Here is a 27,230-nt window from a genome sequence, read left to right as displayed (position 1 = left end):
TTAAGAATCTGCCCAATTCTGCATGTTGATTAAAGCAAATTCCCATATATTTTTTCCCCATCACAAGAGGGATATGGTAGGAAATGTCAGTTTCAGATCCAGTACGTTTCCAAGCACAATTCAAAGTGTTGGTACTGACCTTTAACACCCTAAATGGCCTCAGCCCAGTATACCTGAAGGAGCATCTCCACCCCCATCGTTCTGCCCAGACACTGAGGTCCAGCGCCGAGGGTCTTCTGGCCGTTCCCTCACTGTGGGAAGTGAGGCTACATGGAACCAGGCAGAGGGCTTTCTTGGTAGTGATGCCCAGCCTGTGGAACGCCCTCCCCTTCAGATGTCAAGGAAATAAACAACTATCTGACTTTTAGAAGACATCTGAAGGGAAGTTTTTAATGTCTGATATTTTATTGTGTTTTTAATATTCTGTTGGGAGCCGCCTAGAGTGGCTAGGGATACCCAGCCAGATGGGTGGGGCATAAGTAATAAATTATTATTACTATTATTATTATTATTATTATTAATCATGCAGGGTTTGCTGCTCATCATGATGTCAGCATAATAGTAGCAATAATTTTTACAGCCCTTGACTCATGAAATAATTGCTTACAGTGAGATGCCTTTATGTATGTTAAACAAATCAGACCCAAAGGTATGCTGCATTGAAGCTTTGCCTCCAAGCTAGGGAAATGAATATTCTCAAGATTCCACCCTCCACTGACAACAACCCTAGTTCATGATGTGCAAATATTTCACGTGTCCTACACCTCATATAGTACACTCCACCTTTCCTTCCTTCAGCTGGGAATTCATGGAACGATGATAGCTCACTTCAACTGAAACAGAAGCACTTACGAATTTCCTTTTCATGCTTAACAAAATGGGTGGTTTGTTCCAAAGGAAACAAAGTAAAAAAATCCCCCTGCATACGTCTTGCACTAATGTTAACAGCTCGAGTTTTAGAAGAAAATCATCGCGGACAACATGTGAGGAAAGTTTACAGTGAAAGGACAAAACTCGTTGCCAGAAACGTCAAGCAAGGCTTCTGAGGGTGGGTAATACTGAGGGGGCTGGTCAGCAGTTTGTCAGCCTGGAGAAGAATTATTTGCATCTCTTTTGGGGGCAGGAAATAGCTTGTCGTTGACCTCCCTGTCTCATCCTTATAGAGGGCTGCCTGCTGCTTTCCTACAGATAAATCTTTATATGCCCTAACCTAAACCTGCCCTTAACAAGTTATTCTCATTGGGGAAGATTTTAAAGAAAAACATGGAGAGCAGAGCCCATATGTCAGATCAGATGCCACTAGCAGTGTATTGGGCTTGTGTTCTTGCCGCCGGTCTTGGACCTGATCTTGCCTCTGCCTTGAACCCAGGCATCCCATCAATGTAAGATGCATCACACATGTTTCCTGACTACCTTTCGATCATGGCAGGACCAAGCTCCACTCAAGCTATGGTGTTGCTCTTTCCTCAGACTTCATGACATGATATAAAGTCTGTGACCTAGTTAGAGCTCCTTCTGAAGGCTCTTCATTCCCTCCTCCAGAATTAGGATGGTCTCTGATTCAGTACCGTATTGCTTTTGTGGGTGCTGTGATGAACGATAGCCTGCATCCTCATGCGTCATCCAGAGACTCAGTGCAATAAAAAGCTAATATTTCTTCTCTGCAAAGCTACACGGCTCACCGTCATTCCACAAATAAAAGTCTGAACTTCACATATCAGTGTTTTAATGTCCTTGAATGTGATTTCAGAGAATGCAGATCTCCCCTTTCCTTTTCAGAAAATAAATAAATAAATTGGCAGCCCTGTTATCTTTCTCCGCTGCGCTGTTTTATGGACTTCTGATTACACTGTAATGTCTTAGCATGATTACAAAGCTGTTCCTCTGGCCAAGGCTTTTACTTGGCAGAATAATATAGGTTTATTAATGTCCACTATCTAACTTGGATTTATTGTAGCACTGAAATGGACCGCAGGAGAGTCCAGGAAAATGGAGCCAAGTTAAAAAAAAATAGAGAGAGGTTATTATTATTATTATTTTAACAAGACTCAGATGAAGAGCTAAACAGAAATAACAGCAAGCAGTATTCTGTTTAGCGGTGATGTCAAGCTAGATGTGCAAGTGGAACTTGTTCATTGTTCATCCAAATGGCCATGTCACTCACAGGCAAAGCCTCTCAGTTTTGGCTTGAATCTTTTTCAATAGCCAGCATGCTAAGTGTTTGTTATTGCAGTAACAAACCACTGCCCAAGAAAAACTAAGAGGCACGGGCAACTCATTTCATTCTATTTCAAGTGGAACATATGGATCTCACCAAAATGGAGTTCTCTGAGCACAAGGTGGCCTTTGGGGTTGGTGAAGAAGAAGAAGACGACTTTGGATTTGATATCCCGCTTTATCACTACCCTAAGGAGTCTCAAAGCGGCTAACAATCTCCTTTTCCCTTCCTCCCCCACAACAAACACTCTGTGAGGTGAGTGAGGCTGAGAGACTTCAGAGAAGTGTGATTAGCCCAAGGTCACCCAGCAGCTGCATGTGGAGGAGTGGAGATGCGAACCCGGTTCACCAGATTACGAGTCTACCTTTCTTAACCACTACACCACATTGATGAAATCCACAAGTGCTCCCTTACCCTTTACAGTAGGACTCACTTCAGCTTCTTTTTCTGTAAGCGGTTCTTTATGGTGGATTCTCCATGGTGGGATGAAATCCTGTACCCACTAACCTGATATTAACCCCCTAGCTTCTGATTAGACATGCACAGAATTGCCCTGGTTCCAGTTTATGGTATGAATGTGCATGAATTCACCACCTTGCTGAAACAAAGCAGGTCTGGATTTGGTCAGTACCCAGATGAGTGACTGCCCAAGAACCACATTTACACTACCTTAAGTTCCACGCATGGAAGAAAGACCGAAAATAAATGTAAGGGTGGAAGGGATTAAATCTGGTAAGGTTTTACTGGCGCGATAAACATATTAATGGTTTGTGATGTGTAATTTCACACACAAACCCTTGTGTAACATCCAAGCCTTTTTTTCTTTTGCTCAGTGGAATACAGCCACACCCAACACTTCTAAGAAATGACTACACTTGGTACTATCAATATTAAGGGCATTCAGCTTTATAGTTCGATGTCTCAGTAAAGCCAAATGCAGATTTCCCTAAATTCCAAACAAGTCGAATTCAGAGTCAGGCACTAAGCCCAATGTTGAAAATACTCAGCGGCCATTTTGTTTTTCATGTGCGATTCAGAATACTGGTGCATCCTGGGTAAATGGAGGCTGCACACTTACGTTGAAAGTTTTTGTTCTCAATACTTGGAGAGTTTTATATGTGGAGAGTTATGCAGGCAATCTCATTAAAAGTAAAGTTAGGGCTAAGGCCATGTGGAGTTTAATAGATGGGTGCAGAATTATGGGAGTGGAAAGGAAGACATGTACTGTAGTTTCCATTAGCATTTTGCTATTTTTATGGTGATGTGGGAAACTGAAAATTGCTCCTTTATTGCCATGGTCATTTCTGGAATTGTTCAGTTTATGTGCTCCTACAATTATAAAGCAAGTCCAACAGAGATGTATTGATACAATTCTTGGGGAGGAACTAAAGTAAACATTGCCATCTATATGGAATATTCATCACGAAACCACTTGTGCTACACATTAGTGCTATAAAAACTGAAGACCATAAATATACCAAACTTTACAGGACACCAATGAATATGGTTGTCTAACCATATTAAGCGAAGCTGTAATCAAAAGTAGATATTACATGTAAATCCAAGAACAGAAGTGCCATGCATGGGAGAAATAATCCTCTGTCTAATTTTTAATTGCCGGTGACTGGAAGTAGCTAATCAAGTTTTCTGGTATGTATACCATCCTCTGTTTATTTCAATGAACAGAGATGAACCATATAGATTAGATTTTTGGCTTCCTTCATGATAGTGAACGGCAAAGTTAATTGCACATTGTTAAAAAATATTTTTTATTAATTTTGAATATAGGAACAAACCTACAATAAATTACAGTTTCATCCTTTCCCCCTCCCTACCTGCATAACAACCCCAATTAAGTCCACTTGGCATTAGTGTATTGTAGATGTGTCATTCTTTTGATATGAATTCCTCTTGATTTAATCTTGATTTATTTAAATCAGGAGTGAGAGCCTCTCTCACGCTTATTATGAGTTACACCTATTGGGGGAGAAGTGCAGTAGTGAAATACAGTATAATTTATTGTAGTTAATTTTAAGAGTATTTCACCGCAGATGTTTGTTTGCCCCTGAAGATAATAGAGGGTCATACCTCCATGAAACATTATGATCATTGGATATAGAAATTCTAAACTTTATTATCTGGGATTTCAGGAGAGTTGAACAGCAACAGTAGATATAGTCTGGGTTTCACTGCTTTCATTGCTTTCAAGTGCACCCTTGAAATTTCAACTTTTTGTTGTCCATGTCTTGGAGATGTGCGAAAGGGCCCAAGAGTCAGATTTTCCACACTTCCCTGTCTAAGTTATAATTAACAACCAGGATATGGATGAATAGCAGAGAAACACATTAGATGATTATGCAATCTGCTCAGCTATTTAACAAAAGTTTCTCCTTCAACAAACCTGAAGGGATAGGGAAGTTTAAAAGATCTTGCAGAGCTGCTGCCTTTTCCCAGTTTGGGAGAAAGGTGGTATATAAATAGATTAAATTATTATTATTGTTATTGTTATTATCCAAAGGGACTCTCCTGGGACAGCAAACCCAACGCGCTGAACATTTCTGATCTCAGCCTGCACTTTGGAATTCCCTGCCTATTGAGATCAAGCAGACACCTTCACTGTACTATTTTTGGTACCTGCTAAAAACATTCCTGTTTAGAAGAGTCTACCAAGACGCTTAGAAAATTGAGGTGATTTTAATCGGTTTTAGTATTCTAATTTTTGTATGGTTTTTGTGATTTTTTTTGGTGGCTTTTATTGTTTTATCTTTTTTTGCTTTTTGAGGGGGTTTTTAATAATCAAGTGGTATATACATTTCATGAAATAATAAAGAAATACTGTGAAACAGCTTGTTAATTTCTAATTTAGTGCAAGAAGGGAAATAAATGCATTTTGACCGCGGCCATGAAAGCACAGGCAACGGTGGCTTTTCACTGGCAAACCCAATATTTTCCTACTCAAATTGTGCATATATTTTGATTTTTCAGTAGGCATTGTTGCCCTAAGGTGATCCTTATCAAGCATAAGTGCATTTGAACCCTTGCTAGCCAATTGGATTAGAAGCAGCACATTTAAACATCACGTACTCCAAATACAGCTGTGTTTACTTCAGTGATTGCACATTCAAATAAACACCAACTGTTTATTTGTATGTGTGATCCGGTATACATCTCAGATAAATGCTCTCAATATGTTTATTGAAATATCATGTCGAGAGACAGAAACTGAACATGTGTGGTCGGCCACAGTTCTGTATAGGCTTTCTCCGCCCCCTTGATAAATCAGCTGCTAACTCTGAATTATCCCTAGTGAATGGATGTGATTTTCTTGTTTTTTAACAGATTATGCCGGCAATTCAGCCTTGACAGATATAAGTGGCTTCAGCATGGAGCAATATGTTGAGAAACACAGGGGCAAATCTCTTCTTTGTGGTCTTGTTCACACATTATAGGAAGCCCAAACTATAGCTGACCAAGGACTGCAATTGAATGTGTAGATAGAGAGGAATTCATAGCCACTGTCTCCCCCCTGGTCCTTCTTACTGCCATACCCCACTGATCTAAGCCAAAGTTTGGCTTAGCATGTTGTCTGAACCAGACCCTGCAGTTAAGCTCTCTCATCACTAACTGCGAGCTGCAGCCAAGAACAAGCCTTGGGTGATATACAGCAGTAAAAGAATAAAAGAATATAAGAAGTAAAAACTAATTTCCAAAAAGTTCTCAAAAAAGAAGTCAGATACTTCCCCACTAGTCAACTCACCCTTCTGGGAAAGGCTGTAAAAATAATATTTTTAGTGTTTAGCACCCTCCAAAAGTGTACCGTGCCAAAGCCTGTCTTTCAATACATGAATTGTTGTTATGGAAATGCTATGTATTCTGCAACCATACATATGGCCCCATATATGTGGGACTCTCCCTTGAGGGATATATCTTTGACCTTGTCCTTAGCAGCCTTTGAACAGCTCCAGGAAATCATTTTGTTCCCCTCTGCCTTTTAGTTAAAATGCAGTGTCCAATATTTTATTCTTTATACCGATACGGTCTCAGTTTTAAATAGCTTTGAGTTGCATTACTGCATTTGCTTGTGCTGGACCTTTCACACTGCCGCTTACCGTCTTAATTAATTTGATTTTATCTGTGTTTCATGTTTTAACATGGAAGGCTTCGGTCCTGAACCACAGCAAATACATGCTGATAATAAATTATCAGCCTACCTGGTGCACCAATCAGTTTGTGAATTACATTTCACACATGCTCATAGTTCCTTTCCCAATGTTGTTCATGATTTCTTTACCTTTTTAGTATGGATGCATGTACCAGCTGCCATGTGTGCTGTTGAGCTATGGAGCAATCTATCGCCTTTCATCAACCTCCAAAACACACTGTATACTTAAAAGGTTTTTAACGGGTTTCAGCTTGAAAACCATTTCTTGTCATGCTAAGCTTCACCCTCTTACTAAGGCCAATTAATAGAATTCTGAAGCCTGTTTGTGATCTCAGAATCATCTAGGTAGCCATTGTACTTCTTCCGGTCAAATGTAAAAGTGTAAACTACACTGAGTAATAGTCAATCAAAGTAAAAGAGAATAGCTCTTACATTATTTATAGGCATATGCCGGAAGCCACTAACCTTAACATGCACTCATGTTCAGCATTTCTGTTTGCATTTTAATCATTAGCGTTTGGGTGGCTTCTATAAAGATCATTTGGTAAACACTGAAAGCAAAAAATAAAAAAAATAAAAAAATCAGTTACTCCTAATACGCGATCTCCTGGAATGTTTAATAAACAATAATATTTAACTCTGTGGCAGTTTTATTTCGGAGAACGTTGGAGCTTTATTACATCGCTGCTGAGTATTACCACATTGTTGAAAACACAGATTCAGTGTAATGAGTGTTTACAGAAAGCAGATGCCGCTGAATTTAATAGCATGAGCACCCATACCGTTATGCAGGCAGGCTGCAAGCTAACATAAAGCATAAAAAGAGCTGGCTTAGACAGAGGCTCCAAAGCAAAAAGAAAGGAAAGCCATAAAGCGAATAAAGAAATGCATAAGAAAGGCTTTCCTGTATAATCAACAGCCAACTACGGTTTAGTATTATATACAAATGAGGCCATGCAATCTATGTTGTCAATCTCATGTCACAGTAAACCATAGTTAATGGTTTACAGTGGTACCTCGGGTTAAGAACTTAATTCGTTCTGGAGGTCTGTTCTTAACCTGAAACTGTTCTTAACCTGAGGTACCACTTTAGCTAATGGGGCCTCTCGCTGTTGCCGCCACGCAATTTCTGTTCTCATCCTGAAGCAAAGTTCTTAACCCAAGGTACTATTTCTGGGTTAGCAGAGTCTGTAACGTGAAGCGTCTGTAACCCGAGGTACCACTATACTGTGATTGTGCTTCTTTGCTCTGTTTTGCTCCTTCCAACTAGCTCACAGAGGAAACAGACCACACGTCCTGTCTTGGAATTGCATCCAAACCAGAGACTGTAGTTTGTTTCTCTCCCAAAGAAGGTTTTGCTGTACAAACCATGATAACCGGGACTTAACCTAGTGAGCTACCATCAGTAATGTTTTCTAGGGTTGCCATAGTTCAAAAAGTAATATTCCTGACACCCGCAAAGTTGCTTTTTTAATGAAACCCACCAAAATTTTTGACCCCTACCCCAATAGTGATTTTAAGCTTTTGGAGCTGTTTCTGCTGCTTTTTCCATCACATTGCCATACATCTGGGTTTTCCCTGACGTTTTGCCGATTCTGCAAAATTCACCCCGATGCCCTTTTTACACCCGAAAACCAGGACACGTCAGGAATTTCCCTGATGTATGGCAAGTTTATGCTTCCTCTTGGTTTTTCTCTAGGTTCATTAGAGGGGAACAGGTTGTTCCACTAGAAATGGGTGAGCTGTGCTACACTTACCTTGGATTGACTGGGAAATGCTCAGAAGACTTTTCACATACAAGACTGCAAAAGATCTAGGATATCCAATATGATGTGTTTTTTAAAAAATAAATATATATACACACATCACTCCCTCTCTTTGGATGTCTTTGTGTTTTTAATGTTTTATGGGCAACCCATTCAGATGGGCGACATATAAATAATAAAAGTAGTATTATTATTATTAAAGGTAAAGGTAAAGGTAAAGGGACCCCTGACCATTAGGTCCAGTTGTGAATGACTCTGGGGTTGCGGCGCTCATCTCGCTTTACTGGCCGAGGGAGCCGGCGTACAGCTTCCGGGTCATGTGGCCAGCAATGACTAAGCCGCTTCTGGCAAACCAGAGCAGAGCACGGAAACGCTGTTTACCTTCCCGCCAGAGTGGTACCTATTTATCTACTTGCACTTGGACGTGCTTTCGAACTGCTAGGTTGGCAGGAGCAGGGACCGAGCAACGGGAGCTCACCCCGTTGCAGGGATTCGAACCGCCGACCTTCTGATTAGCAAACCCTAGGCTCTGTTGTTTAGACCACAGCACCACCCACGTCGTCGTCGTCGTCTTCTTCTTCTTCTTCTTCTTCTTCTTCTTCTTCTTCTTCTTCTTCTTATTATTATTGGAAGCATCTTGTTCTCACAGTGACTAAGCAGATGTGTATAGGAAGCCCAAAAGCCAGACCTGAGTACAACAGCACACTCCCTGTTTGTGATTCCCTTTTTATGAATCCTAGCATTTGTAAGAAGAGGCCCTTAGAATGCCAGGTAACATGTTTGCACTGGTATTATTCAGTAACTCAGCATTATTGCAAGCAAAGCCTGTGATATTTCTGAGCTTTTATTCTAATGCTTCCATTGGTTTTCTCCCTTTTCTGAGCTGAAAAATCATCTCTCAAACACCTATATTTGTTCTGGAGGGAAAGCTCCATTTTCTTCCTCATAGGCAAACATTCTCTGCCTCCCACAAAAAACCAAACCCCCCCCCCCAAAAAAAACCCCACTACTTGGAGTTCTACATAGACAATCAAATTTGTTACAAATCTTTCTTGACCTCAGCCAGTGCAATTCATCAGCCTTTGCCAGTCTGGCATCTGCAGAAGTACATAGATAAAAGATGAAAGGGTGCTTTTGTATTAATCCCATGCTGTACATTTCCCTTCTTACTTTTTCCCTCAGTCCCTAAATCAAGGCACACATCTGGCCCGTATTGGGTGCTGCTTACTGTTCAGAATGAAACATGCTCACTTCCCCTGCAGCATTTCAAGTTTAATAGAAAAGGAACGGCAGTAGAACTTGAGGATGTTACCCGACTAAAATGGGGAAGGCAACTTCAGAGGGCTGGTTCAGATGTAAGACTAAAACTTTGCTTAGTAGGGAAAGGAGCCTTTTAAAAATGCCTTGGGAGTCTCATAATAATGTGATGTAAGTATAAAAGTATTTTAAATCTCACATATGAAAAGTTTCCAGGTTGTATAAAGGAAAGTTCATACACCTCTGAGCCTCCTTCTGGGTGTGACCACCACATGGGGCAACATTGCCCAGCAGTGCAGAGCCCAGAAACAGGATGGGGGAGGAAGAATTGTGCCTGCCCTCACAAGATCTCATGGGGTGGTGTTCATCCCATGGGAACTCAAGTGAGAAAGGAAGGGCGGAAGCCATTAAAAGGGTCTCTGGTTCTTTCCTCTCAACCTCAACTGGCCTCTTTGGAGGCTTGTTTGTTTGTTTGTTTCCCTTTTCCCTCATTATGTTAAGCATTGGAGAGAATTTTTGTTACAAGTGTGGGTGGAAATGGAATTGGGTAGGATCGGCATAGTAGTAGTAGTAGTAGTAGTAATTTATTTATACCCCCCATCTGGCTGGGTTTCCCAGCCACTCTGGGCAGCTCCCAACAAAATATTAAAAATACAATAAAGCATCAAACATTAGAAACTTCCCTAAACAGGGCTGCCTTCAGATGTCTTCTAAAAGTGAGATACAGTGGTACCTTGGGTTACAAACACTTCGGGTTACGCGTTTTCAGGTTACGGACCGCGGTAAACCTGGAAGTACAAGAAATGGTTACTTCTGGGATTTGCTGCTCACGTATGTGCAGAAGTGCTCAACTTTGTGCATTCGCAGAAGCACCAAATCATGCCACGCGCTTGCGCAGACGCGGCACTGAAGCTTACAAACGCTGCGGGTTGCAGACATGCCTCCATCACGGATTACGTCCACAACCCGAGGTTCCACTGTAGTTGTTTATTTCCTTGACATCTGATGGGAGGGCGTTCCACAGAATGGGCGCCACTACCGAGAAGGCCCTCTGCCTGGTTCCTAGTAAATGGGTCTGAGGGGAGGATTCACTAAGACATGCCCAGCATGAGTTAGGATCTCTACCTAACAGGAATCTCTTCCCACTTGCCTAGTGAGATCCTGGATGCCAGGCTTTCATCAAACCAGAGTTCAGTGCTGGAGAACTCCCATGGAGGGCCTTTCTAAGCTCAGTACATTGCCATTCCATCAGCAAAGGCAGAGTGGAATGAGGAACTCATCCTTCTCCTACTGCCATGCCAACCCAGTTTACTGAACGTAGTCAGTGAAAATCTCATCTGGTTTTCACCGAACTCCAGTGTCTCAATTTTTTTCACTGCTCTCATGGGCCATAGACTGTGCCTGCTTAGGCAATACCATACTGGCATTGTCTTTGCAGAGTGTTGCATCAAAGAATCTCAGCTGTTATTGAATTTTTCTTCTCACTCTCTCCCCCCCCCCAAAAAAAATGACTCCATCTTCAATGTATTTAAATGACCATTATTCAAGACAGTAACACAGGGAGCACAGGGTCACATTCCTGGAATTGGTTTTAAAAGGCTGCGAACTCCAATAGCAATAGCGAAAACACCTCCTACATCTGCAAACACTCCAGAGATCCTGGCATCTGGTCAACAATGCCTATCTGTTCTTCACTGGAGAAGACATTCAGGTCTCCTGCCACTTTATGCCTAAATTCATCCTCTGTATCCCTAGCTGAAACACTGAAAATCTGACATGGGAACGAATATCCTGCACATTTTCAGGCAGGGACAAAGAAAGAACAGCTTAGCCAAGACTCAGAGACTCTGAATCCACTTGCAATGCTTTCCTCTGAATTACATTGACTTAGAAAGTTGCTAACTTTCATTGATAGTCAGTAAACCCAAGCTAGACTTTCATATCTTACCCAGTGAATATCATCTGCAAAGTCCAATGCATGTTGAGCCCCTTTCTGTAACCATTGTGAAGGGAGACTCCAGGAGAGGCAATCTGAATTGCTCTGTCTGAAGACAAGATGGTGGTGTCTCCATTTGCCTCCCTTTCTCAGGACTCTCTCACAGGGCAGTGAGATAATATCACCAGGGGAGTGAGAGGTCCATCAAACTGATTCACAGGCTTGTATATGAAGCTGTCTTTGCCTGCCTCTTTCCCCCTACAATCGTAGATCTCTAGGAGATGGGAGTTTTACATTTACCCACGAATTCCATTGACTCAGAAACCATATAGTCTGATGAGTATGATGGGCACTAGTTTTTTATCCAGAAGTCTCAGCTATAACTATGACTATCAATATACTATTTAATGTAGCCTACAAAAATAAACTAAGCATATTTCAGAAATGGAGCTGAATAGTTCTACCATGATGCTAATGTTGTTGCTGTTATTTCAGTTATTTAATAAATTTATAGTCCACTTTTCAAATAAATAAAAAAAATCTTCACAAACCAGTTTGTAAGTACACAGTTAGCTAATGACCAAATTAAATAAATGTATATGAAAAATTAATCACATGACTTAGTAATATGTACATTTGACTTTGTAAGCTGTGCACTCCTCATTTACTGTCCCAATAATAAAATACAGATTCCCGCCCCCGCCCCCGCATGGCCATCTGTAAAAAAAAATAAAAAAGATGAATATATTTATTATCGCATAACCTTTTGTGAACTATAGTCCACTTCAGTTGATGCAGGTACTGGTTTATAGTCCACAAGAGAAGCTTATTCATCATAAATTTGTCAGTCTTTAATGTGCCACAAGACTTTCTTTACAAGACTTTCTTGTTTTTGTTTCAAGAGACTAACAAGGATATTTCTCTGGAAATTATTACAATGGAGTTCTGTGTTACAATTATTCTGTGAGAGGTTATCACACTCTAAAAATGTCATCAACCCAGTACTATTTTGGAGGAAATTAATTCAGACACCCCCTCTGAAAGTCACAAGCCAATTGCTTGTGGTTTTGCTCTACTTCTTGATTATGATTTTGCTACTAGATGTGTAAATCTAGCCTTCCCATTGTAATATATTATAATGTGTTTTCCATCCACCACTTTGGACACTATTGGTACTCCCCAAGGCAACATTAGAGGCCAAAGGGAAGGTAAGAGTTCATTTGGCCCCAACTGACTTTATTATATGGCTCATCACATAGTTTGTTGAATCAGCTGTTGTGTAAAAGTGCGCTGGGTGATTGATTTTTACAAGGGAAGCTGCAATGAACTTTTGTTTCCGGAATGGTAGGATTGATTCCTAAACATACTGCATATGAAAGGGCTACATCTCACTGCAGAAGAGCAACAACTCACCTTGTCTTATGAGAAAATAGTTTGCCTGAGGCTGCTGGCTATGAATCCAGGGAAGCTAAATGTTGCAAAATTCAGGACAGTGTAGTTCTCCACACTAGATTCCAGTGAATGTAATGATGGCCACCACTTAGATGGCTATAAAATAATATTAGACATATTGGTGGTGGATAAGGCCATCAATCACTGCTGGCCATGATGGCTGTTCTACCTCCACTGCTGGAGGCAATATGTTTCTGAATACCTATTGAAGTGAATCACAAGCAGGGACAGTGCTATTGTGGTTCTGGTCCTACTTGTGGCCTTCCTGTAGGCATCTGGTATGATACCAGAAAGTTGGACTAGAATGTGGGCCTTTGGCTTGATGGCAGGACTCATCTTCTGTCAGGCTTCAGGGAATCAGATCCCTGCCCCGGTGGCAGCAAAGAAGCAGATAAAAAAAAGAAAAGTTCTTACCAATTAGTTTATTCAATAATCACAGTGAGAGACAAAGGAATGCAGTCTCTCTCTAGAAATGGCGTTGCTCCGAGTAAAGCCCCCCCCCCCCGTCTCTCTTATCCTACGTCATCCCTGCGCCAACTGAACTGGACTTTCTGTCTCTGAGCTTTCTGTTTGGCTACTCTCACTGCACACCTAGTCCTAAGGGAAGTTGGCTCAGGAATGCTCTCCAAAGACACTGAGTCCGCCAGGTGTCTCTCCCCTGGTGTTTCTTTTTCCTGCTGTTCCTCTTCCAATATTTCCCAGCTTTCCCCCTCTGCAATCTCTGAACTAGGCCCTTCTGCAAACCACTGTTCTAAATCTATACTGTCCTCCTATTCCTGGGAAGGTTCAGGAGAAGGGGGGGCACCATTCCTCCTCAGTCCTGCCCCTGAAATCTTCTTATGTTCTGTTGCTGATTTTACTTTTGTTTGCTGTGCTGGTAGTATTTATGGGATTGTTTCCCAGCTTTGTTATTTTTGCTTTGCTTATTTTTATTTTTAAACTCTTGCATTTCACATTGTTTTGAAGTCCGCTATGGAGAGGAAAAAGCGCTTATAAATTTATTACACACACACACATTTAAATTGCAGATGCATTTTAACATAAATACATTGCTGCCATTTAAACTCGTTACCTGTTCTCTTCCATAGCTTGAGAACTACATTGTGGAAAACATGAAATCAGAGATGGCGCAGTTACAGCAGAACGCTGTGCAGAACCATACAGCCACCATGCTGGAAATAGGAACCAGCCTCCTGAGCCAGACAGCAGAGCAGACAAGAAAACTCACAGATGTCGAAACACAGGTATGTTTCCATGGTTGCATTCACCAGGCCATTAACTATGACAAAACATTTTCCCCTTTTCTCCACTTTTTTCTGTGACATTCCTCATACTGTGCTTCTCGGCATTTATTTATTTATTTTTGCTGCAGGAAACACACTTCTTGATTGGTGGTAACAGCAGCAAAGGCTGGTTTCAGCTAAAGTGTCCTGGTTTGGGCCAAATGGGAGTTGCTTGGTATAGTTTGCTCTGCATGTGTTATCTCAGGCTGGACTAGCCAAGAAAGTGAGCTGCTGCTGCTGACTTCAAATAAACAGCTTGTCTACTAGCTGTGAGCAACTGAAGCATTGAATGTGTCGAAAAGTTCTGATTGTGCCTTTTATATATGTGATCACTTGCCGCTTTAGGGTAGCTTGGGTTGCTTTGATTTTCTCTTCAGTGTTCACAGCCATGAAAAATACACTGTGCCCATGGAGTATTGCTATCGAAGACAATTATAGAATCCCAGGGTTGTAGAAATGTAGAGTTGGGAAAGACCTTTGGGGTCAGCTAATCCAACTGCTTGCAATGCAAGAATCTCAACTAAAGCAACAGTGACAGATGGCCGTCCAAGCTCTGCTTAAAAACCTCCAAGGAAGGAGAATCCACCACCTTCCAAGGGAGTCCGTTTCATGGTCAAACTGCTCTTACTGTCAGAAAGTCCTTCCTGATGATTATTTGGAATCTCCTCTCCCTTAGCGTGAATCCACTGGTGCAGGTCCTACCCTCTTGAACAGGAGAAAACACCCTTACTCCATCAATGCTGCTGCAGGGCAATGGTGGGGCGCAGCCCATAGCTGAGGGGAGGAAGGATCCAATGTAGGGCAGAACCTGTGGAAGGCACTTTGCTGTAGGTCCCCTTGAACCTGGATCCAGCCCTGGGACCTGGGAACGGCCAAAACACAGGTTTATCATCTCAGTGAGAACCTGGCCTGAATTGTAAGTTATTGTAGGGGCTTCTGTGATATGCTTAAGATTGCAAGTCATTTAATGTCCCATGTGTTGTAGCCTTATTGGAGTTCACTGATTGGGTCTGCGTTGCTCTGGGACAGGTGGAAGGAAGTCAAAATGACACCGAGTTGGTTCAAAGAAAGAGTTTATTCTGCTCTTTGGATAGCAGAAGGCACTTGCATGGTGAGTCCACAGCAAGTCCAAAGAAATGAGAAGTTTCATGCAGTATTTATACCCTCCAGACACCCTCTCCCTCCTTCCAACCACATCAGCCTATGTACGCAGGTTGACATCACATATGTTCTTGCTCTGGTATTCTTAACCATAAAAGGGTGTTTCTTCCTGTACTTCTTACCATAAAAGGATCTTCCTCTTCCTACTCTTATCTGGGAGGAAGAGGTAATCATCTCCGGGAACACGCTCTGGCGTTTGTTCCCGGACCTGGGTTTGTGTGTCAGAGTGTGTCCAGGACGTAAGATAAAGCACAGACGTGTCTTCTCTCTGTTCTGTTCTACTACTGGTACAGTGAAGGCCATAGTTGCTGTCACAACTGATAAAAGAGAGCGCTCTGAGCACTTGTCTATACAGCTGGGCTTTTGTTTATGCATTGAGCACAGAGCTCAAGTTAATGGATTTTAGCTAAGGAAAAATAGGGATTTTGGTGCAGTTTCAAACTGCCTGCACAGTCAGTTTTGGGTTTTGGAAACCCATTCCTTCAGTGTAAGTTCATGTCCAACAATACTTCTCCTGTTGTTTAATGGTGGTAGTGGAGGTAGGATGGCCTAGGGGAGAGCCAGCGTGGTGTAGTGGTTAAGAGCGGTGGACTCGTAATCTGGTGAACTGGGTTCGCTTCCCCGTTCCTCCACATGCAGCTGCTGGGTGACCTTGGCCTAGTCACAATTCTCTGAAGTCTCTCAGCCTCACTCACCTCACAGAGTGTTTGTTGTGGGGGAAGAAGGGAAAGGAGATTGTTAGCCGCTTTGAGACTCCTTAAGGGGAGTGAAAGGTGGGATATCAAATCCAAACTACTCCTCCTCTTCCTCCTCCTCCTCCTCCTCCTCCTCTTCTTCCAGGGCTAAAGAAAAGACCAGACCTTTCTGCCTGTTCTAGCTGTAATTAAGTAGGGACCCTGTTTCTACATAGCTTTTAAAGAGGATTAGACAAATTCATGGAGGAGAAGGTTATCACAGACTGTTAGGCAAGATGGCTGTGCACTGCCTCTACCACTGGAGGCAGTACTGCTCCTGAATACCATTTGCTGGAATCCACAGGAGGGGAGAGGGCTCTTGTGTCTGAATCCTGTTTCCCACACGCATTTGGTTGACCACTGTGATAACAGGATGCCGGACAAGATGGGCCATTTTGGCCTGATCCAGCAGGATCTTCTCATAGTCTTATGTTTCCAACTGTCTATACCTGAGGCTAAGAGGTCTAGAGAACATCTGTTTGCTAATTGCAGTCCTGTTGGGAACCCATCACAGACAGGGCCTGGGTTTGAAGGGAGGAGACAGAGAAGTCCACAAGATCAGCATCCCAGCTTCTGATACATGTCCGTTGGCCCTAACTCATTGAGAGCCCTTTGATATTATCTATCTGTTCACAATTCATAATTCTCCGCCACTCTTTCCCCTTTCCCTTACAGTTTCAAGCATATGGTATCTAGCAGATGCTGCGCATCCAGACTGTCTGCTTAAAACAAATGTATGCATGTATGTAATCACTACACTGGCCAGTTAGTTATACCAGCAGAGTGTTTGAGATGGATCATATTTTTTGTATTCTCCGAGCCTCAAACCGTGTTTACAGTATCCTTTCCCGAAATGATTACTTAAAACGCATATCAACATATAGAGTAACAAGATCAATTACACAAGAAAGGACAATTAATTTAGTCTAGCTAGAGATAATATACACATGGTGATGACAATATAGTCTTACTCAAGCTCTCAGCTTCTTAGTTTTCCATGGAAGGGCTAATAAAAGTTTCATATAAGACGGCCTTAGCTTGTAGGTAATGGAATATGAGCATGAGAAATTGCTGGAACCAAAATCTTATATTTTTAGTCTTAAGTCATAACAGAGAATAGAGGCTACACTATATATTTGAACTGCATTAGGAGAAAATAAGCATGTCAAGGTCAACTCACCCATCATCCTTGATAAACAAAGGCCGGCTTTTATATTACCAGAGCAGTGTAGATGCTGATCCCCATTGGCTTAGTCCTGCAGTCACAGTATTAAACATAAGAATTGACTTTTGGCACACATACAATATAGGGGGGATGCCCACTATCAGAAGGCAACACAAGAATTTATGCTTTACACAGGATTTCAGCCAAAGATTATGACCTTTTTTTGTTGAATCACTCATAACACCAACTATTTTTCTGGAAATCTATCCAAATATGTAGAGAATATATGCGTTGTGATACAACAAGATAAATGTGTATTATTCAATAATTTTCTAGACAATCGCCCATCAGAACCGCCAGAGCCTTCTCTTTCTAATTTTATAACGACGGCCCCAAAACCTGATTTGATCATGCACAAATAAGTAGATTCACAATGTGATCCACAAGACAGAATTCTTGGATCTGAAGTGCTCATAGCTGGAGCACACATGATTTTGGGTCGTGGTAGAAAATAGTCTGTCTCCCTGTAATGACAGGCCTGTTATATTCTATGGCAACTCTACATTTGGCCAATGGTGCCTTCTTTAAATAACACACATGCACCATGCTTGGCATGCAGAGACATGATGATTGGTAGTGGTCCTATAAATTCTCCATAACCTGATTGGCATTGACAGCCTTATATTTTATGTGTATCTAGGAAGATTCCCCTATCCCTATATATAGGAAGGAATGGGTCCCCCCCAACATGTTTGGTTTAAAGGTGGGCTGAGGTCTGAGAACACTGAAGGCTACTGTTCTAGGTGATGTTGTTCGGTAAGGACACAGGAAGAACCTAGTGAGGCTTAGAGTGACTGAAATTGAAGAAGCTCAAGGGAGGAATGTAAACTTACTTCCAAGGAGGTATGCAATATCTGAAGCTATGCTATAAATAAACCTAGACCAAACACAGCCAAAGAAATACCTTGGGACAATGATGTTTTGGAACTTCTGTTTACAGAACAGAAGCTGGGGAGCAGGTTGGCTTGTGTTTAAATTTAAATCACCCTGGCAAGCTACTTAGGTAAATGCACTTCATAAAAGAACAATGGAAAAGCTGTAGAGACCAAAATAAAATGTCCTGTTGATGTGTCTCTATTTTGCAATATTTTTCTTTTGGATCATCATGATATGTCTGGGACCAAGCAAAGCAGAACAGCAATGTTGACTGCTAAAGTCAAAAGTATTGGAAGGCCTATCTATTATTTCTCGCTTGCCTCCTTCAGGTACTAAATCAAACGTCTCGACTAGAAATTCAGCTGCTGGAGAATTCATTATCTACTTACAAGCTGGAGAAACAACTGCTCCAGCAGACACATGAAATCTTGAAAATACATGATAAAAATAGGTGAGTGCAGAGTTCTTTAATACTGTTGTAAAGCATGTGTGGAAGAGCATTTTCAGTACCAAGAGGCCTTCTTCCGGACATTCTCTAATTAATTGATTGATTGATTGATTGATTGATTGGATTTCTACTCCACTGTTTCTTAAAAAGGAGCCCAGGCTGGCAAGCAACGAAACAATACAATTATATATGAGGCTATCAGGTAAAATGGCCAGTACTCTGTACTGTTATGCTTACAGTGACCCTAAACTTTTGAATGATACCAGTGGATGAAAGGCAGCAAGGTGTGATATTGGCATCTCAAAAGAACCTGGGAACCAGGAAGACTCATGAAGGGGCTCTGCTTCCATGCACCCCCATGGCAATCACTGGGGGAAGGTAAATACTGAGCAGTACAGTTGGTGAAAGGAGTGTGAACTCTTCCTTCATACATTTGATGCAATCACTGGTCCTGAATTAGTGCTAAAGCACTCTATTGCTGTAGGTAAGTGGTAGCTAAAATGATGGCCCTCTGAATATTGCTGGACCCATTAGGGCAGGCTTCCTCAACCTCGGCCCTCCAGTTATTTTTTGGACTACAACTCTCATGATCCCTAGCTAGCAGGACCAGTGGCAGTGGTCAGGGATGATGTGATTTGTAGTCTCAAAACATCTGGAGGGCCAAGGTTGAGGAAGCCTGCATTAGGGATGTAGGAATGTGCCTCATTCCATTCTGACGTTCATTCATACTGACATATTGGTCAATATGCTCAACTGAATTTTCTTTTCTCCTTGTAATATGCTACCCGCTTCATTATTCACGTAAGTAGAATTATACCGTATATGTATTTTTGTGGTATGTAATGCCATACATAGACACCATATTTTGATATTCATTTTTTGGCATTATTTTCCTTACATCTCACTTCTTTGCAGTTATTTCATTGTGTTATTTCATTGTGGAAAGGCAGTGCTGCGCTGCACTGTGCTTACAGTGGAATCCTCTGACATTCCTAGTGCTAATCAATCGCAGCTAGCATGGTAAATGAGAGGATGCTGTTGATTGGCTTGGGGAAACTATGCCTCTCAAGATATTGGTCAGTGATCAGGGATAATGGGAGTTGCTGTCTAGCAGCATCTAGAGCAGTGTTTCCCAACCTTTTTTGGGCAAAGGCACACTTGTTTCATGAAAAAAATCTCGAGGCACACCACCATTACAGCCCCATGACGTCAGCGCACAGCGTCACGCCGGGAGGGACATGAATTGCTAGCAAATTACATAATCACCTCCTTGAAGGCTGGCTCATCTTCTCCGAAGGCAGAACCCCATTAATTAACAGGACAGACTCACACCATAGCCAAGACGAGGGGGGAAAACCTCAGTCATGCACAGTCATGCACATGTGGGGGCTAAATGAGGACGAAGACCGGGCAGAGAGCAGGGTTCAAATCACCCCACCTGGCCAGGACAATCCCTGGGTGCTCCCTTGGGCCACTCGCCTGACCCACCTCGCAGTGCTGTTGTTGCGAGGATAACACGGGGAGAACCACGCGCGCCCCCGGGAGCTCCTTGGAGGAGAAAGCGGGCGATGAATGCAATGCACGAAATATATGAGAGGCGACCAGGTTTTGCAGGTGAGGGGCCCCCGCCAGCCTCCGCTTCCAACACCCGGCACAACGACGCCGAAGTTTCCCCCCCGGGCTCGGCTCGGGGAGCAGCGCTGCTCCCCCCCGGCTCCCCTTCGCCCTCCCGGCTCTCTCTGCCGCCCACTGGGGACCCCCCTCACCTGCCAAGTCCGGAGCGAAGGTGGAAGTTGCATGCATGCATGCAGGGCGCCGCATTGCCATTGCATTGCACTGCACTCCATGCAACGCCTGCACGCATGCATTGCCTTGCACGCCCACCAAGGGGTCTCCCCGCGGTCCGATGCGTCCCCTCCGGCGCGGATGCAGCATTGCAAAAATAAAAAACCCCTGACGCAGCCCTACCTGGGGGGCAGCCTCCGCCTCCGCCGCTCCGCCTCCACGGGGATCCCCGGGCTCCATCCTGCCGCCCGATCTCCGCGGGGGCACAGGCAGGCTGCGCGGGGGCTGCGCGGAAGAGCCCCTGCCCGCCCGGCCGCCGCCGCCGCGCTCATTCCATGGCCGGGAGAAGAGCGCTTCAAACAAAACGCCCGGCCCGCCAGGCCACGCTGGGAAACGTAGTTCGTGCACCCCGCGCGGGCGCGGAGCCCAAGGGCGAGGGGACTACGGTTCCCGGCAGCCCCCGCGCCGGGGACGGAGGGGGAGAGGCCGGGTGCAGGGATGGAGGGACGGGTGGGCGAGCGAGTGAGTGAGTGGCAGCCGCCAAGCCTTGGCCGAGAGCCAGGAAGGGCCTCCCCGGAGGAGGAGGAGGAGGGAGGCGCAGAGCGGGAGGGAGGGAGGGAACCCCTGGGGTCATCTAGTGACGGCGCCCCAATCGAAAATCTGACTTTTAAAAAAAAAAATCTTTCGAATTTTTTAATTTTTCCCGCGGCACACCAGGCAACATCTCGCGGCACACTAGTGTGCCACGGAACAGTGGTTGGGAAACACTGATCTAGAGAACCACAGGTTTAGCTGCACCTGCTCTAGATCAATGGGGAGAAATCGGGGCGGGGCAGATTGTGGAGGAATATATTTATTCATCTCCAACCTGAACAGTATATGGTTACCCATCTCTCCTTCCTTGCTTTGGAGATTTCTTTATTTCTCTTGTTGATCGTGGAATGAGATTGTCACCCCCACTTACATTCATCACTAGCATTGTTTTTAACTCTTTTTAACATCTATAGCTCGGGAAGGGTCTAAGCATACTAAATCCTTGGGAGGCTTTTGGGGGAGGGTTTCTCTCATTTTTAAAACAAAGTGCTACTTTTTTAAAAAATAAAACAACAACCTAGGAAGTCTCCCAGGTATGAAGAAATTCTTACTTTGTCTGTGGGTGGCCTCATGTCACTGCCCTGTTGATTGGCAGAGGGCCACCAAGTTAACTATAGGGGGAATTCTATATGGCCCTATCAGGAGTATTGGATATGGAGTAGGGCTATTCATGTTATCTTAAGAAACATTGTTCCATGTAAAGGCAGGGGGTAGCTTAAGAAAGGGACAAATAGACAAATGAAATTGGATATTATTATGCTTTCCCAAACCATTCCAATTATTAACTAACATCAAGGACTGCTTTTTTGTGCTGTTTGAAATGTACTTCTTGGACAATTGCTGCACAAACACTTACACACACTGATATTCTCAAAGAACCTAGGAACAGCTTCGTGCTTAGCAAACAGTTTGCATGTATTCAGAGATGCTTTTAACAGGACATTCACATCCTGATTGTCTCATTTTGCAGGATCTTTCGTTCCATTAATTGCACTTAGGAGATGATAAAACAATCTCATAGAGAGATATTGCATGGTTCCTAAATGACTAGTTTATCAAGCAATTATTGTAGTCACCAAGTAGTTGACTTGGTTGTCACTAGGGATGGATGGAGCAGTCTGTTGCCAGTCAATGCCCGTTTCACATGTTTTCATCCCATTTCTGCATTGATCTGTACATTTTGGGGGTGGGGAAAGAATCCATATGAAATTTTGTATCCAAATACTTACTTAAATGCATATCTTATCACAAAATGCAAATTCACATTTTCTTTCAATATAGACATTTCTAAGCATATTTTATCCTAAAATATGTATTTTGGTGCATTTTTATAAAAGAAAATAACCATATCACATTATCTGGAAAAATCCAAAGTTTAATTACAGGCTCATCAATGTAGTTCCTCCCCCAAAAGCCTCCCAAGGATTTAGTATGCATTAGTCTGGCAATTGTTAAACAGACCAGTTTGCTTAAAAAATGTGGAGCAGCGCCCTTAAGGACCTTCATATGTCACAAGAAAGCACAACAGCCATCTTTCCATTCCGTTGCAGAAATGAAACCCCAGAACCATATGGGTGGGGTAAATTACATAGGTATTTCCCATCTGATATTCATCCCACTGGACAGCAACCATTGGGTGAAAATTGCAATTGGCTCTGCTCACATTGTTCTTAGAATTCAACCACTCTTGTACAACCAGAGGTAAAACTGTGGGAACGTGGTCTCTGCATCGTTGTGGTAATGCATAAAAGGCCACTTTGTTATATAGGAATACTGGCCCCGTAGGAAGGCAGAGCAGGGAGATTCGGTAATCGGCTGAAATCTAGACCCTATATAGGTAATGTGCTCTATCAACTTTTGCTTCCGTATTATTGAATTACCTGCAAGACCATTACAAAGCTTCAGTGTCAAAGTGGAAATGTGTGTGGCTTTTTAACCCACTGACCTACTGATTGTATTAGTGACCTGCCAATTATCGGCTTAGGCCTAAGTATTTATTTAGAATGTGGAGAAGGCAAAGATTCCTATAGGTGATAACTGGTGTCCTTAATATTTTGCATTTATTTATGTGCTTTAATAATGTGTCACAGTGTTAAGATATGTTTGGCAGTAAATAAACATGGCCTGCCTTGACCTCTGTGTGTGGCTGCATCGACTTACACACTGATGTGCCCTTTTAATGTGATGAAATAGCCTGGCCTTGTATATGGAAGGAAGGGATGTGTTGAAAATCAACCTATTTTCATGCTGCAGTTAAAGGAGGGAAGGGGAGCAGAAACTGTTTGTTCAAGAAAGCAGAATGCAGTAAGGTCCATTAATAAAATTAGCAGGAGTGAGCAGACTGGAGAGATCATCTTTTCTTCTTGTAGAGATCACAACTTTTTCACTGTCTCGCTTATTTCCAAAAAGCAATTGAATTGGAACAACAGGATTAAGATACTAGGCTACTCAGAAACTTCCCTATAGATAATGGAGAAAAGTTGCCTAGCCCATAACCCACAAACTGGTTGAATTGAAAGTTTGGATAATAATTGAGTGAGGATGGTTCCTCAATATTCTTGTGGCACTGCCCCCTTCTAATGTTTTACCCAGATTTTAGAATCTGGTTTATTTCCATAATGGCACTGATGCCTTAACTGTTCATCATACCTTAAACAAATAAAAATAAAATAAAAACCCAGAGTTTGTTCAGACCCCTGCACATAATCAATTTGATGCAGTGTGCAGTTAACATCTTTTTCCTTTGTGGATTATGAATGCAGACCAGTACATATTCACTTACTGTTTTGTTGTTTCTGTTTTAACTATCTATTTGTGATTTTATCTCATGTTTTAATCTTGTGTACCACTTTGAGATCTTTTGATGCAGAGCAGTATATAAATCTAATAAATCAAATAAAAATAAATAAATATGCACTTAGATTAAATCACAGCATAAAAAGGAATCTGTGTGATTGCACAATCACATCACAATTCTTTTAATCAGCGCATGTACTTCAATCAATGCATTTTTCATACATAACAAAATGCAGGCAAAATTATCACATCTGTTCTCTTCAATGAACTGGCAGCATACATGCTTTGGAAAGTAGAGTCCAACTGCAACTCAGAGCAAAAAGTATCTGCATGTGAGATCATCACCAAGAATGATCCATGCCAGGGGTGAGTGAAAGGTAGCTCTGGATCTGTTTGTGGACTGGCAACTTCCAATTGCTTAACAGCGGCAATGGCAAAATGGCTCCCCCAACTCCAAATTATATTGCTGAAATGAAGAAAATTGGGGAAGGGGGACACACAGGAGTGGGGTTTTAGGGGCTGTGCAATCGGTTCTGGTACTGAAACAAATCCTTGGGCTCAGAATTCTTTAACTCTAAGTACAGTTGTACCTTGGTTTGCGAACGCCTTGTGAGTCAAACGTTTTGGCTCCCGAACGCCGCAAACCCAGAAGTAAGTGTTCCGGTTTGCGAACGTTCTTTGGAACCCAAACATCCGACAGGGCTTCCGCAGCTCCGCAGAAGCCACACCTTGGTTTCTGAACATTTTGGCAGTCGAACGGACTTCTGGAATGGATTCCATTTGACTTCCGAGGTACCACTGTATGTCTTTTGCATCCAGCTTTGAATGGTTGATCTTAAGGTTCCAGTTATTTTTTAAAAGGCTATGAGTCATGAGGGTTATGTACTACCTTCGGTGCCAGAGGCAATATGCCTTTGAACATGATTTGCTGAGAATCATGAGTGGGAGAGGACCACTCCACTCATGTCCTGCTAACAGACTTCCTGCAGGCCTTTTGTTAGCCGCCATGTCTAAATGCTGGACTAAAAGAGCATTTGGTCTGATCCTGCAAGCTCTTCTTACATTGTCAAACAAAATAGATCTTGTCAACTGAGTTGGCCCATCCTGATCTACACGTTTCCTATCCCTCCCTCCACATACCAATCTTCCCCTGTAAGAATTTTGTAACTTTAGGAGCAGCCTTTCGTTGGAAAGGATATCCCTGTGTTTCCAACACAAGGGCTTGCGACTGCTCAGCCATGAACAAAAAGTGCTTAAAAAAGGATTTTGGCATGAGAATTGCCACAGCAGCGACATTATGATCCCTTCACCAATTTTTTTTAAAAAAAATCTGTAGTGTTAGTATAATGCGCTGTCAAAAAACATCTGGTGCTATAATTTTCCGTGTAAGAGGAATGTGTAATACCTTGGACGTAATTTTTTATATATATAGATGCATTGAAAACTATGGGCCAAAACATACATGATGCGGTGGGACATCTGTAATCAGAGCTCTTGATGTTTTATTACAGCTTTAAGCAGCTGTGGGACCCCCAAAATTAGACGAGGGCAGTGGCACCAGGAGGTAGCGCAGTGTTGAAACCTTTGTCTCTGTGCTGTTTTCCTAGTTAAAATATGTCCCTTCCCCTGAAGTCCCGTTGGGGGAAGCTAATAAGCTCAGGAGGCCCCCTTTCCTCCTAGTAGAGCTAATAGCAGCTTGGGGAAGGGGATTTTGGTCAGGGAAACAGAGCAACAGGGAAGCACTGGACATCATTTCCCCCAGCACCCTGCCCCATTCCAATTCATGCCACCCCACAGCTGGTATCCTGTGCCTCCATAGACGGAGACAATATGTTTCCGAATACCAGTTGTTGGAAACTACAGGAGGGGAGATTGCTCTTGTGCCAAGGTCATCCTAACGGGTTTCCCACAGGCACCTGGGTGGTCAATGGGCCATTGGTTTGATCCAGCAGGCTTTTCTGATGTTCTTCTGCTATGAAGCCTTTTTAACAAAATAAAATTAAAAGCCAGGAGATCTGATCTCCTGCATCACATCAGCAGCACCTCTGCCTGTGAAATCCCCGCTATGGAAAGGCTCCGTGGGCTCCTCTGTTCTGGCGTTTTGATTTGCGGCAAAGCCTCAGTAGCTTGCCAAGCTTTTGTTTTTATCCCATTCCTGCTGTTTGCTTGCGTTCTGTTTGGCTCTGTGTAAACGATCCCAGTTTGTATTGCTTGTTATTTTGTGGTGTGTGTGTGTGTGTACATGCCTTCTAGGTGGCCCCATTGGCCTGAAAGGTGGGTTGGAGAAATGCTCTTATGACTAAATAAAATGTCCAGTTTACATCCCCCCCAATACATATTTTATTTTATTTCAAAATTCAAAGTTACATTTTGTCACTCAACAGTTAAAATCCTATTTAATTATAATAATAATAATAATCTTATATATTTATATTTACATGCTGCCCATCCACTCTGGGTGGCTCCCAACAAAATATTACAAACACAATAAAACATCAACCATAAAAAAAAACTTCCTGGAATACTGTTGCCTTCCCACTCACCCATCCTCAATGTTTATAATCAGTATTGCATACAGTTTCATTCTAAAATTCCATCACATCCAGTTTCATCTTCTTTAATGGTTTTCTTAATAAGTTCTGCTGTTTTGTCCCCTTAAACTTCAAACCCCACTGTGGACTTCACATATGGAAAATTACTTTTTAAATAGACAAGAAAAGGTTTCCAGTACTCCTTGAAAGAGCCAGTTTACATCTTCAGTAAGAAATAACATGTATTTTATTAATAACAGCAACAACCGCAACAAAATATGCCCCACCAGGTAGCTCAATGCAAGGGATTGCTTACGGTTGTTGTTTTTTTGAAAAAGGATGACAACTCTTACTTCTGATGTTTGTGAATTGCTTTATTTGTTTTAAAATACTTGTAGGCTGAATCACCAAGTTTCACTGAACCATGTTCCACTTATGTGCTAAGAAATCAAAACAATAAGCCAGATAAAACACATTGACCTCCTAATATAAGACAACAGAAGGAAAGCTCTCTCAGAGAAGAATATTGCTGACGTGAATGCCAAGTTTCAAGTCATTCAACCCCCTTGGGGGGAAAACTGGCTTCTGGAGGTAAAGGCAGTAAAAGATTCCGAAGCCATGAAGCCACCACAGAAAAGGCCCTGTGCCTTGTGCCTGTCTGTCTCACAGATCTAAGTTGTAGGTGAGCAAGGAGGGCTCCCTTTATTGATGTTAACCATTCCAGCTTCATAGCAGGTGAAGTGTCATGTCGAATTCCCTTATACATATAAAATACAGTAAAAATGTAGATGATATGCAGGGCATTTATCCCAGTGATGGCAGTTATCTGTATCTGTTGGGCAGACTAAATCTTATTATCTGTACTTTTAAAATGTCCAAGCTCTTGAGAACCCTAATATATATCTAAGTACTGGTCCACATCCTGTTCTCAAATGCATCTGAGTTAAAATCCTTTTTAAACTTCAAGCATGGTCTGGACCGGATTAGCAGATCTACCTTGCAAAGG

The 27,230-nt window shown here is 42.5% G+C and overlaps 1 protein-coding gene across 1 annotated transcript in view; it reads left to right on the top strand.

The window, feature by feature from the left end:
• Positions 1–27,230, top strand: part of ANGPT1 (angiopoietin 1) — a 145,129-nt gene that overhangs the window by 59,033 nt on the left and 58,866 nt on the right. Inside the window, exons 2-3 of the mRNA XM_081204802.1 lie at positions 13,880–14,035; positions 18,400–18,521. Of these exons, the coding sequence (XP_081060928.1) occupies positions 13,880–14,035; positions 18,400–18,521 (278 nt within the window). The remainder of the gene's footprint in view (positions 1–13,879; positions 14,036–18,399; positions 18,522–27,230) is intronic.

The sequence above is a fragment of the Podarcis bocagei genome, assembly GCF_964188305.1.
Source record: "Podarcis bocagei genome assembly, chromosome: 8".
Lineage (NCBI taxonomy): Eukaryota > Metazoa > Chordata > Lepidosauria > Squamata > Lacertidae > Podarcis > Podarcis bocagei.
Note: the sequence above shows the minus strand (reverse complement) of the source record. Positions and strands in the feature narration are given on the sequence as shown.